The sequence below is a fragment of the Anser anser genome (genome assembly GCF_964211835.1).
Source record: "Anser anser genome assembly, chromosome: 5".
NCBI lineage: Eukaryota > Metazoa > Chordata > Aves > Anseriformes > Anatidae > Anser > Anser anser.
In genome coordinates, this window is record NC_139725.1 from 49,230,834 (window position 1) to 49,245,551 (window position 14,718).

Consider the following 14,718-nt stretch of genomic DNA (forward strand, 5'->3'; position numbering starts at 1 on the left):
TATCAGTGATTACGGTGGTAGTTAAAGGATATAGATGTGTCATTCAAATGTGATGCTAGTCTACCTAATATAGAAATTCATGGCTATTTTGACTTTTCCTCTTCATGTCTTTTCCCTTCCACCATATGCTAACTATCAAAAAACATCCAGTATATTTGTTGGTTGAAACATAATGTTTAGGCTTTGTATTATTCTGTAAAAGTAGGTTACAAGAACAGTTCTGTAGTTTTTTGACTCTCACTTGATCTACTTCATAGCTGATACTGATGCAGGATTAACAATGAGCTGCTGCTGAATAGCACGTTAAAACAAAGATATTCTTCTTTGATAATACTTGTGTTTATGAATGTGTTAAAGTACCTTTTGCTCCTAACATTTTGTTCTATGTTTTAACACTTGAAAAAATGTTCTATGCTAAGTATCTTATAACTAGTCATAATTTAGTTAGCCTTTAATCTTCTAATGTCGTTAAGTTGAAGCTATTTACTAATTTTCAGTTCCTTTCTGAAATGTGCGGAGAAGATTCCAAAGGCTGAATCTCTTTATAGATCTGCATGATATAAGCAGGCTTGTATAATTATCTGCATGCATTCCATCAGTTCTCTTTTGATTATTGCCCCTGCTGTTCCCACTGTGCTATAAAAATAACGGTAAAGAATAACACCCAAATCACTTTTTAGTGAAGATTGGTGTGACTGAAGTGAAGTCCTCCTGCTACAAGTGTGTTGCTACAGCTGTAGTGCATTGCTACAGCTTCAGCATTTTTTGCTCTGAAGATTGTTCCTTGCTGAAATGCTTTCTCTTTTCAGTGCCAATCTATCTAAAGCAGCATGGGGAGCTTTGGAGAAAAATGGCACCCAACTGATGATCCGCTCATATGAACTTGGAGTCCTTTTCTTGCCTTCAGCATTTGTAAGTTCATAGTTCAAGTACAAATACTGGGATGTGCTGAGAATGTGACTGAATAATCTAGTTACTAGTTCCTGTGTTTCCAAGTTAGAAAGCCTGTAGCAAATGGAGTTTGTACAAGTTATTCTTTCAAATGGTAATAAGCTGTTTTCCTGCACAGCAAGTATGGATTTAGTATTGATGTGACTTTTGTCATGTTGTTAAAAGGCAATAATACTTTAAAATGCTAATTAATGTTGCTGGTGAAGATGATCAAATCCCTTTCATACTTAAAGCTCTCCTGAGTGCATATTCACACTGAAGTGATGTATATGGATTGTAACTTCAAAAACAAATCCTAATTTTAAACCGATTGTTCATGCTTTCTGACATACTTGTGAAGGCACATGACTGTTTCTTCTCATACTTTCTGCTTTGAAGAAAAAATTCTGATGTGTTATCTTAGATTCCTATGTAGATTTTAGAACATCCTTATAAGAGTCTAAACGCTGAAGGATTTTACCCTCCAAACCTGTGACAGCAGTCTCAGTATATAGAAAACAAGCTTTGCCCAAAATACACACTACTTTAGCATGTGGACCAGAGGACTGGGAGATGTAAAAATGTTTTAGTGAGACCCAAGATCTATCCAGCTTGTATCCAGTCTGATAGCATTAACATGCTATGGGGGATTAGCACAATAAACAGTATCTGTTATCTCTTTAGTGTGTGTTCCCTATGATTTATTTTAAGACTTTCAAGGCCAGAAATTGTCCAGACTAAGTTAGTGACCACAACTTGGATTATCTATTAACACATCAGGTTCGTTACTGAGCTAATTTTGTTGGGTTTTATTCCCCCCACAGAATCCTGTGGTACTGAGTTCTGTGACTTTAATTGTGCATTGTACTTAACCAAAAAATGGATGATTTTTTTTTCTTAAATGTGGTGCCTGATAGTAGGGAGATAGGAGTTTGTTCCTGTTGCTTATTGCTTCTTTCTTGTGAACCTACTGGTACCAAAATGTTATTAACAGCAGTTAATCTATGATCAGAAACCATTCAAACTTCCTCTGTAAAACTTGTACTTTTCCAGAGAAGGAATTGCAAGTTTCTCTGAAAGAGTTTGTATGCCAAAAATCCTTAGAAACGTTTTTCTGAAGAATACATATTTCTTAAAAGTTCACAGGCAAATAGTGTTTGATCACTTCTGTTGATCAGTAATGTACTCCCAAATGAGTATCTGCTAATATTGTAACTTCATAAAAATACTTACTTACCATAACTATATAATTACTGTCTCCTAAATTTGTCATGCCATTGTCATACCATTGTCATTTGGTAGCTTCTGACTGTAGTTCCCTTGACACTTAAGGCATGTATGTAGTAGTGTGGTCTTTGTCTCTGATACTGAATCTTACATTCTCAAGCTTGGTTTCTGTGGAATACAACTTTTAGATAAAGTGGATTGATTAGAGACTGAAACAAGAAAATCCTATGACTTCCTATAGCAGGAAGCATTGGTAACATAATAATGAAAAGTTGTGCAAAAAAATTGTGCAGAGACTTACTGCACAAAAGCAACTGACATCAAGGGATAAAATAATCTTCTAAGAAGTTGGCTGCGGTTATCTCCAGATGCTGCTGAGCAAACAACTTGCTTGTGGCAGTGGAATGATTGTACTTCTGTGGATTTTTTAATTTAATGATGATAACTGATCAGCAGATCGAGCAGTCATTTTTAATTTAAAATTAACATTCCTGTTCTGACTCATGTTTTCCATGCATTGTTAGCTTTTTGAAAACATACTTCAAATGGGTAGAAAGTCAGTAATAATTGAGTTAACATAAGTCTTTTTGCCAAGAATGACTGTACCTGTAGGCTTTAAAAAACAAATCTGAGAATATTTGGCTTGTGTGCCATCCCGAACCTTCAGTTGTATATGGAATTTCTTGCACATGGATCAGGACAGGGAGGATCACCAGAATATCTTTCAGAGGGCTAAAATTTATGGAGAAAGATCTTGAATTTTCTTCCCTACTCCTAAAATCATAGTAGTTTTAATGCCTACGATCTTCTTTTCGTGAGTTTTTTCTATAACTCAGTTTCATTCAAAAATCAAGTTCTTTTTGTTGAAAAGAAATGTATGTTCAGGGTCATTTAATAATCAGATAAATATTTTGAAGCACTCAAATATTACAATATTTCAGCAATCTGAAGTTAACAATTTACTTTCTTTGCGAGTTAGTTTGAACTTTCTACTATTAAACACCCAGAAGGATGAAAAAGTCATTATTTAAACCAAAATTATTAAAGCTTTTGTTTCTGCTTGCGGGCCAGTCTTAGCAGTTGGAACAAACGTTATTTAGCCATTTGTTAAGAGACTGAAACTTACTAAAAATAGAAGTGTATTTTTATTCTTACGTTGCATCAAAAAGATATTGGATTTAAGTTTGTCAAAGTGAAGTTTACTGATGATTAAAAATACACTGAATATTCATTAAGCATCTGCTCCAGCCTTTAGCAGAAGCCTATGGGCCTGTTTACACAGAAAACTCAGTTATTTCACTATAAATCCTATGTGAGCACTCTACTAGTAATGACAACTAGAGGAAGAACTGTTTCAATAAATATTCATGGATAAGCAATTCATAACGAAGCCCAAGTTTTGTGGTCATTGGGATGGGAGGAGAGAGAAGACATTGGGACTGCTTTCTCTCTGTTTTTTGCCAAACCACTTCCCTCTCTGTTTAGGAACAGGAGAGAATTCTGTTCAGTTGTGGAATTTTGCTTTGAATTTTCTGTGAAGGCTTTCCATTAGTTTTGGTCATATTCTTTGTCCGTGTACACTCTAAACTTGTTTATAAAATGAACCCAGGAGAACACTGTAGAATCTTCAAGCACAGATACAGACTGGGCTGAGAATGGATTGAAAGCGGCCCTGAGGAGGAGGACCTGGTGGTGTTTGAGAAGCTCAACATGAGCCGGCAATGTGTGTTTGCATCCCATAAAGCCAACTGTATCCTGGGCTGCATCCAAAGGAGTGTGGCCAGCAGGGTGAGGGAAGTGACTGTCCACCTCTGCTCTTGTGAGACCCCAGCTGGAGCCCTGCGCTCAGCTCTTGGGCCCCCAGCACCAGAAGGACATGGACCTACTAGGATGAGCCCAGAGGAGGGCCACAGAGATGATCAAGGGGCTGGAGCACCTCTCCTGTGAAGACAGGCTGAGAGTTGGGATTGTTGAGCCTGGAAAACTGAAGGCTCTGGGAAGACCTTAGAGCAGCCTTTCAGTACCTAAAGGGGGTCTATGGGAAAGCTAGAGAGGGACTCTGTAAGGGAGTGCAGTGATAGGACAAGGAGTAATGGCTTTAAACTAAAAGAGGGCAGGTTTAGATTAGATGTTAGGAGGAAGCTTTTCACTGAGAGGGTGGTGAGGCACTGGCACAGGTTGCCCAGAGAAGCTGTGGATGTCTCATCCCTGGAGGTGTTCAAGGCCGGGCTGTATGGGGCTTTGGGCAGCCTGGTCCTAGTGGTAGTTATCACTGCCTATCGCAGGGATTTGGAATTAGATGATCTTTAAGGTCCCTTCCAAACCATTCTCTGATTCTGTGTGTAAAAGTCCTTGATTTAAGATAACGTGTATTCTGTTTTTCGATCAGCTTTTTGGAAAAGGCAATGTGGTGTTCCTGTTCCCCCAGTTCCAATCACCACTATGTTCAAAAGATCATGTTTTCCTACTGTTACATTGCTCTGATTTTTTTTTGCTATTAGTTGAAGCAGCAAGCAGCGTGAAGACTTCCTGCGGTATGGGAGAGTCACTGCTGAAATTTCAGGTTGGACCAATAAATAAGGGGTTGCAAAATGTTTGTCTTGTGATGTTTGTAGTAGCAAAAGGGAGGGAGAATTAATAACTGTACTGGAGCAATAACTAGAGTCTCATAGTATGCCTGTAAGGTTCTATCAGATTGATCAGATAAGTGGGATTTGTCCATTAAAAATCCACTCCACTGCTCCTAGTATCTGATTGTTGCTTTAAGGCTGTAGTAGTTATGCTGCTGCTTTATCTCACACCCTTGGAACTTTGTCAACCTTACTTCCATAATGAAGTTCTAGTTTTCATCTTGGGAGCATCCACCTTCTCTGCCCTTAAGAGAAATTGTCATGAAAAATGCAGCTTCTGTGTTTTGTTGTGATTTCTTTTTAAAGTGGAAAATAAATGTTAAATTTAGTATAGACAGTGTCAAATTGTGAAATTTAGGGGCCAGTATATTTAAAACTGAACTTTCACTTGTATACTATACATGACTTGTATACCATACATGGAAGTATAAACAAGCTGCCTTTGGGGAGAGGTAGGAGTGGGTGGGAATGAAGGGGGGTTGTTTAGGAACCTGCTAGCTTTCCAAGAGTGCTGAAACAGATACTGGGAGGATGAGTCACTACCAACAAGTGAATGAGTACTGCTGGAAACAAATCTAACTGTAGGCATCAAGGACTTGAATCCTTGGCTGATGGTTTTTTATTATTGCAGTGTGAATTTATCCTTACGATGCGTGCATAACACAATCTCATATCTGAAAACCAAAAATAGTTTAATGCATACAAGATGTTTCTTGAGAATTCCCAGCTGACAGCTATAGCAGCGGAGTTCCGTAAAATGCTGGAACTGTCCAAGAACTAGAGTTAATGCAGAGCCACGGTAAATATTAAGATTACTGTGCTAGCACTGTACACGCTAGTTTAAGGCTTCCTCAGGCATACCTGTACAACTTGCTGCTGCTATGGTGACATGCCATTCAGTAAGTGCATTTGTAATATTTCAGTAGATAGCGATGCTTTTGGCTACTGTTTTCCTTTCATGCATCTTCAGGAGTCAGCATTTCAAGATGTTTCCAAATATCTCTAAGTTAGAGCTAATGTAGTATCTGTAACTTGAAAAACAGCCTTGAAGTAAGTTATTTCAGTCAAGTAATGCTGGATTCTCTTCTAAGAGAATCTGACCCTTGTGATCCACATCTGTCAAAAATCACTTACTTCAATGACTTCAATGGTATCATTAACCTTTAGAGATGAGAATGATGACAAAGAATGGGGCCAATAGACAAAGTCTGTGGGAGGTTTATGGAAGTTTTGTAACTATATTCAATAAAAGAGTAAGACTAGTACATCTCAAAACTCAGTGGCCAAAAGCAGATGTTTATGGAAACATATAATGGGTATGTATGTAGTAGCTTTTCTGAAAATTTCTTGAGTTAGAGGCAATATAACATCTTCTGTTAAATGCCTGTAAGCTCCTGGTGTTCACAGCATGCTGTAGCTGAGTTTAACAATGTCACAGGAAGCATAGTGTTTTGAAACTGTTTTCAACTGATGGCTTTCCCATCTTATACTGGAAGAGGCAATAAATATGTAATCCCTATTCACTTTTTCCTTGCCACTCCTTCTGTAGGCCTTTATATCCTTCTAGGATGAAGAGTCCTAAACCTGCTCAACTGCTTTCTTAAGTGGAGCTTTGATCATTCTTACTGTGTTTCTGTAATTTTTCTACACCATTTGAGTGGGTAGTGAATGGAGGGACCAAAGATGCACGTGAGATGCAGATAAAAATCTGTGGTACAATGATGATGTCAAAAATCTGTGGTACAATGATGATGTCAAAGTTCTTCTCACTCATTGAAACTGCTTAGCTTGTTGTGCTTTATACAGATTGCTATGTAATAAGTTAGCCTTTGATTGTTGTTCAAGCAAATGAGAGAGCTGTTCATCCAAAATTGACAGAAATGTGTATACATGAGAAACGTATTTCTAATATATCATACTTCATTACAAATTCTGGTTTGATTTTATGTTGAGTAGTGTGGTTAAAATATATGCAATATAAAGATGCTTCATGCAAGCAAATACAATACTTCCTCTACAGACCTCTCAGCTTTTTTCTTAAATTGTACAGGAGCATGTTTGCTTTTTGCAGGTGGCTTTACTAAAATCTGTCAGCATTCGTGAGATGGTTTCATGTTTGAGTTTCAGACCTCAGAATATAACTTCATTGCAGTTGTCTTTTCCTTTCCTTACTGGGAAACACCAGTGGAGACACCTTGATAATGAGGAGGTAGATATTTGATTCCACAGCTATCTATACTCGTCTTTATGCACATGAAATCATCTGATATTCAAGTTGCTATGCTTAATTTGTTAATCTATTGTATGTACATGCTCTGCAGTTAACTCTGCACTATAGAGTTTCTTAGATAACTTTGTTGTGAAGACTTCTGTCGGTTCAGTATGGTTGTAACATACTATGTGTTAGAATAGTCTGATTTAGGTGAAGATAATGGAGAGATAGAAATAGACTAACACATTTCTAGAAACTTTTTAAAGTTTATCATTAAAAATATGTAGAATACAAATGGGACTAAGTGCTTTGAAACAACTAGAGCATTCCTACATCAAGAGACTCAATACACTCTAGCTATTGGAATGCCAATTTAATACTGCCAGTTCCTGATAATTCTGTTTCTTCAGGCTGTTTCACGCAGTTTGATTATAGTTAGTGACACCGATTTTGATAGAAGCTTGCATACCACACGCTTAATGTTCTTAACCTTAAAATCGTTGCTAGCTGTCCAATCTCTACCTTCTGTTTTCTGCTGAATACAAGCTTGGAAGTAGATTGTTTCTTCCTTGCCATCTTTTTGACTGCCAGCATTTGTGTTCTTTTGTCTTTTTCCAAATGCTTTCCAGCACTTATGCTTTGAGGTTGGGTATTGGCCTGGTGTGCTAATCCAGATTTACAGAAATATGTTGAATGGTTGTTCTCAACATAGCTACAGCTGTCATCATTTACAATTTTAGTGTTTAGTGAAAAATCAGCTGAAGTAGTCATTAGATCGTAACTTTCTATTGATTAAAAAGTAGTGTTTATAGAGTCACAGGTCGTGTCTTCTATTGGAACTGCATTTCTTCTGCATTTCCCTTATCTCTGTTTCTTGCCTCATATCTTCATTGTCATTCGTGTTCAAGGTTGCTTTTTCAGCTGCTGGGAGTTCTTTTACAAAGGTTGGAATAACTCAGATCTTTAACACACAAAATGTTGAAAGAACCCCTTCACCTAATGCTATGGAGTTGTTCTGAGAAGCATGTTAAAATCCTCTAAGGATTGGAAAAGCAGAATCTTCCACAGTTGTAGCTTCTGTGTCTGATAAGGTTGTACGACAAACTGAGCTTAACTAGCCTAAAAATGTGGAATACTTAAATATTTTAAAATGACTGTTAAAGAATGTGGTGCTAGCCAGGGAACTTTTGGAAATAAAACCTCAAAGAAATACCGTAGTTGCGATTAAACTGAGAGGTTACCTGTTACTGCTACCTACTGGTATCAGATGCTACAATTATAGATAAAAGATCAGTACAGACATCTAACAATAATACTTCAGATTCTGAAATGCCATATTGATGGCAAATATTGACTGACTGGTAAATAATAAAATACTGTTTCATAGTTCTCTGCAGAGAGAATTATGAGCTCAATCTGGATTAGACAGTGGTCAATCATGTTTGTGTGTGAGCAGAACTGAAATGCTTTTGCTAAATTCAGGCTGAACTAAAGCAACCTCAGTCATTGCTTGATTTAGACCAAGTTTAATTTGCAAAGTAACATAGTAGTACCATTTCCCCCTTCAGTTTCTGTTTTCAAGTGAAGTATTGTTCCATATAGAATGAAATAAAATTCTTAATACAATTAAGATTAATTAAATATGTTCAATATAGAATTAAATATAAAATCTTGTTTTACCTACGTTGTATGTGGAATTTAGGATATTAAAACTTGGTACTTCATTCTCCATTTTCCCATTCTTCTTCCCAGTGCCTACTTCATCAGCGTATGATGTTAAGGTACTAGGAAAACCCACAGCAGTATCTGAAGTTCTGTAACTACAAAAAACTCATGCTTTCTCAACTGAGAAATGCATCTCTTAACATTTCAAAACTTATTGCTTTGAGCAGCAGTGTCAGAGAACAAAATATAGCTGTGGAGGAAACATTCTGGAAGAATAGAGTATGTCTGAGGGGAAAAACGTAGAAGCAAGGCAGCCTATTTTTTTAGGCAAGATCCTGCTGGTTGGTTTTTGGAAGCAGCAATGAGAGCTGTCAACATCCAGGAAATGCTCAAAAGAGACAATGTGTGAATAGTTTTAATTTCTGTGTGATCTTCTGTGTGAAGATAGACGTATGATTGTTGTTTTTTGAAAGCATGTGAATCTTCTCAGAGTGCCTTGTTGAGGAATGTATTCTGTAACCTAGACTTTTACTCCAGGATGTTTTTGAGGAAAACTTTTAGATATCTTTTCTTAGAGAGAGATCTTCCATTCAGAAGACATGTGGGTTAAGTTCTGATAGAATGGTTTTATGGTGGAGTCTAATGGGGGTGCGGGATGGTATCAGAAAAATAAGACACTCGGAAGTGGAGAAAATATAGCTGGTGACTGAGGAAGAGCAAGGAAGAGGAAAGTGAAGGTGTAGAACAAGAATAAAGCAAAAAGCTTGAAAAGAAACACTTAAGTAATAACAGAACAAAGAGGGTAGAGGAAATGTAGCAGAAACAAAAACAATGTGTTGGGGTCGAGGGAGGCAACAAAAGAAATCTGGATAACAAAAGGAAGTGAGATTACAAATGTACTGCAAATTTGCTATATGTTCTGTGGCGTATTTTCTTTCATGTTGTGTGAAAAACACCCAATACAGTGAACTTCAGAGTGGAATAGATGTGGCATTGCTCTTGATACTTGAAGTGGCTGAGATTACCAAGGGTGTCTGTGGAGTCCAAGTAGCTGTTCACTCTGCTTTCATGGCAATGATTATAAAAACTTCAAACTCATGGTACCTGGCAATGCTTGTCTAGCTTCAGTGCTCTTGGTCAGACATGTATAAAGTTCATTGTAGAAAAAGGACCAACTCATGAAACCCCAAAGAGGCATTGTCTACTATTCCATATTTCTCTATTAGCTGTACGTGGAAAATGAGAAAGGTTACAGATAACTGGTTTCTATGACTTGGTTTCCACATTTTAGTTTGCAATTAAAATGTCAACTTATGAATAGTTTATAAGGCTGCCCACCACCCACCTCCTCCACCAAATGAAGCCTAACTACTGTGGGTTGTACAAAAATGCTGTTCCCCTACCACCTCACTTATACAATTCTTGCACTTTATGACCTATAGCATCCTTTGTGTATTTCATATTTTCTACTACAGAAGATGGTAAACATGGTTATTTGCATTTTATATGAGATTCCTATATTTTATATGAAATTTCTATCAGTCCCTGAGTGACTGGAACATTGAAGGTAAAGCTGTACAACTTGATTGTTGCATTTTTTTTAAGTTTTGAATTTTTTTTACTATTCAGTCAATCCCTTATGATTTGTGAGCTTTTAAAAATAATTTTACGCATCTCTGTATTGGTATATTTTGAACATACTACTTTTATGTAAAAGCTAATCTCTACAAGAGCCTGGTTTTAAATAAGATGATTTTATCAATATTTCACTGACTTGAAAGGCATAAGAAAGGGAAGTTAAAACAGATTTTGGTTCGCACAGTCCTTTAGAATGGTCCTTGTTTTTTCTCCTGTTCTTTCATTGAAAATGAAATGTTTTTTTACCTAGTCCTTGAAGTAATGCATAGTGTTTCTTTATAACTAGTGATTTCCTGTTGCTTTAGGTCACAAGGCAAAATAAGCATCTATATTCTAAGGGAATTTCTTTGAATTACAAAAACTGCTGTAGTGTGGCTTGACATTGTCTTTGGAAGCTCTCCCTTTTGTATGCTACTATGCTTCTAGAGTATCAAAGGAAAGGTGAAAGGCTGCTTTGTTTCCCTTGCTTTCTGTGGGGTCATGTGAATGTTGTTTCCTCTGACTTATTTACAATGCTAATTTTAGCTAAAATAAAACTTTTATTTTGTACAATATATAGGTGGGGCTATAAATTCAGTCATCATTTATACTTGAATAAAATAGAATTACATAGTGGTAATTAAGAATCTTGCTTGTACTTTAACAACCTTAGTCTAGTAAAACTTGAACTAATGGATCCTGTGGCTCAAGAGTATAAGTTGATACTCAGACTTTTGTACAGGGAAAAATACACTTGTTTAGGAATGCATTTGAAATACTTTTTAAAAAAGCTTTGTAGCCTTTAAACTTCTGGTCTATTCTAATTGAATTGTACTTGATTGGCAATATACTAACAGAATCTCAATATTAGAGATTGCTTTTAATTCATTACAACTGATGAATGGGTTCCTATTCCTATCAAAAAGTGGCTAAGAGATACCATGTGCCAAAGTTACTTGAATTGCTTTAAATCCATCTGCCCTTGTACCATGTTTCATTGTAGCATGTTCTTTTGTGGTTCTTAACCTGTAATCTCACTTTGAAATCTGCTGTCAAACTCTAATAGGGGCGTAGTATGAAATCTTTGTGCAAGCAGTTTTAAATCTGCACGAAGTTTTTTGCTGCTTGTGGATGGTGTTATGCAACCTAACTGAAAAGCATGAAGTTTGAAGACTTTTCTATCTCAAGTTGAATCTTAATTTGGTTAACAAAATTTTGAATCTTAATTTGGTTAACATCGAGCATCTAACCAATAGGTTAGTGATGAAACTAAACAGCAAAGAGAATTTTTAAAGCTCTTCACTTTAGTTAAATATTAAAGACTAAATGTGTAACAGTCTTGATTAAAATTCAGTTCCGATGTCCATAAGCATGTTTGTGAAAGCAGCAACATTTTGTGTTAGGATATGTTGCCCCTGTGGAGCTAGGAAAGACCTTATCCAGTTTGGGGGATGGAACTGCTCATACAGGCAAGACCACAAGCCAAAAACAAATTGGTAGATATATATGGGACTGAGAAGGTAGAGTATATCCACCACTGAGTTCTTAGGATAAAGTGCTTTACTAAGCATCTTATCTCAGTAATGGAAGCAAAACTTTTTGTTCATTGAAGTCTTTTTATTGAGAAAGACAAACCTAATTAACAGTAGATTCTTTTTCCCCCCAAAAAAGCATGTCTTTTTTCCATATGTTTCCCTTCTTATATAGGGTTTGGACAAAGGTTACTTCCGTGTGAGAGGGAAAATGCTTTCAGAAGGTAATGATTCAGCAACATCTTTTCCTGTACCTTTTGACCTGCCACCAGAACGGTATGGAAGCAAAGGTAAGATGTGACTTCAGAAGAAAAGTAGGTGTATTATATAGGGGCACACTAATCTGAGTAACTCTTAAGTCATTTTAACTTATGTTATATTCCAGAGCTTTATTTCAATATTATTGTGGTTTGACTTTGTATTTGAAATGTTATCACTCCCACATTCTGGGTAAAACTTCAAAGCAAGCAGCTAGAAAGCAGTTTACAGTCTTTTGGTTCCAAATTTTCTTTATTATTATTTAGGTTTTGGATGGATCAATCTTGTCTTTTGTCATGCTAGTAGAGGTAGTCATACCTGCATTAACTAGTTTAGTGGGTGGTCTTGTCTCTTTCTGTTTTACCTTCAGTAGGACGTTAGATCTGCTCTTGTAAGACTTGCAGGAATATGATGCATGTTATTTTTATAATTTGCAAAGATGGTTTGTCTGCTTTAAGAGCTTCCTGCATTCTTTTATTAAGTAAAAGAATTAATCTAAAAGTTTTAAGTGGTAGTCTAGCTTTCCCAGGGGAGAGGGGAAGGCTCAATGTAGAAATGATAATCTATTTAATACTGTTTTTTATCTATTATAAAACACACTGTACGTTTAAGTACTATCAATGTTTTGTTGGGGGGAGACGACATGGGGTTGTGCCTGAGTTACTTGCTAATAAAGGGGAAGAATTTACTGCATATTATCACTGTTAGTGACCCAGCTTTCAACTCTTTCTAAGAATGGAAGTGGTCAGATTATCTGCTGATGTTCCATTAAGTGCTGTGAACATGTACACTTGTGGGTGATTTCTCATGTAGTGCTAAGGACATGAAACACTGATATCTGGTTGGTACCTAATGCTTAAACTGATGTATTTTGAAAGATTTTTCTTAATCTTCATACTTAAATAAAACTTCATACTTAAATTCTTGAAAACTTTACAACGAAGATTAAAATTAGAATCTATTCCCAAATGTTATATTTATTAGTTTGCTCCTACAAAAATGTAATTGTATACTATATATATTTTTAATTCCTGCATTTGACTGTCATTGTAGACAGTCATCAGTGATTTTCATGTATACTTTGTCTAAACAGTTTTTTCTAAAAACCCTTTTTCACTTTTTGCATGGAAAACTTAATTCTGTGGAGAACTTGTTTTTCTTTAGTTCAGCTTTTGGGTCTCAGCCTTCTCCTGTGAAATGAATAGATGTCAGAACTTAAGTTCTCTAGGCTTTGGCAGTAGACACAGTCAGCTGCACATGCCTTCTCACATCTTTTCCCTAAACATTCTTTTCCACCAAGAGGCAGAAGAATTGAAACAGATATCTAAAGAAATATCTAAAGAACATTCATGTTATGGGATGGACTCGTAAAATCTGTCTGTAACAACACAGTTATCAACTCCCAAGGTCTCTAGTCAGTAGTATAAATTTATTTTAATGAAGTCTTGAGAAGCAGAAACGCAAGTAATTATCCTTTCCTTAAAGAAACCGTTTTGACTGATCCCTATAATTGAAGGAGAAAAGGCTCTAGGGGTTTTTCCATGAACTCAGATTCTCTGAACATGGGAAAGCGAATTATAGATCACTTTCATATAATCAGAAAACTTGTATTAGCAGCAGGAAGGAAGAGAAGCAAGTAGACTAGTGAACAGATGGTCAGGAGCAGGGCCATACATATGCAATCTAATATGCAATCTAAAGCTCAAAGTAGATCTGTATACAAAAATACACTTTTCCTGTGCTCATACGAATTCCAATCTTTGATCAGACATGCTTAATGTTACAGAATTACATTATATAATATAACAGTGAAAGAAAAGCAATTCCTTAGTCTGTGGAAATCTATTTGCAAAGATCCTTCTTTGGCCAAGCCACTATGACAGAATGACATATTAATTGGGGTTTCAGATGGGATTTGGCTTCCAGTGTGAGAATTCTTTAAGTTGCGACTGGGTTACAAGACAGGAATTTAATGTTTGAACTGTTCAAACCCTCTGGGGGGAAAAACCTACAAAATAGGGGGATTTCTGATAAACAAGTTCTTTCCCATTCAGTTTTCTTTTCAGTGTATGTATTTAAATCAAGGAAACATGCAAGCTGTTCAGCTGACAAACAGTACACAGAAAATTGTGTGTGTATGAGAAGATGGGTTCCAGTATTACATTTTTTGGTTATTTTGCTTTTTTGTTGAGCACTTCTTTCCTGAGCCATTCGAATAATTTATGAAAATGTATTAATATATTTCATTATTTCCCAGAAGAAATCAAATTTATCCTTGTTAACTGTGGGCTAAAGGTATCAAACCTCATACTCTGAGAAGGTGGAAGAATGGTAGGCAAATGAGATGGAAATTGGATTTAATGCAAGTTAAACCATTGTGGAAAAATGAACAGTCCACTTAACCATTCATTAGTTCTCCTAGCTAAAGTTTGCAACCTCTGACAGTTGTGATTTCATTTTGTTAAGAATGCACAGAAATGTATGTCATATCTCACATGAACAGGTTTCTCCTTCGTGGCAGGCCCTTTTCTCTTCTTGACTTTTTTCCATTGCCACGCTGTGGAAGAGGGAATTGTCCTTTTCCTTGTAATACCAGATATACAGTGTTTGTTACTCTGTCCTATTTTCAGTAAGTGGGAATTAGGAG

At 36.4% G+C, this 14,718-nt stretch overlaps 1 protein-coding gene across 5 annotated transcripts in view; it reads left to right on the top strand.

Annotated features, from left to right (window-relative positions):
* Positions 1-14,718, top strand: part of TDP1 (tyrosyl-DNA phosphodiesterase 1) — a 44,613-nt gene that overhangs the window by 25,216 nt on the left and 4,679 nt on the right. For all 5 annotated transcript variants that reach the window (XM_083836723.1, XM_083836722.1, XM_083836719.1 and 2 more), the window contains exons 14-15: positions 810-912; positions 11,989-12,103. In XM_083836723.1, the coding sequence (XP_083692849.1) occupies positions 810-912; positions 11,989-12,103 (218 nt within the window). The remainder of the gene's footprint in view (positions 1-809; positions 913-11,988; positions 12,104-14,718) is intronic.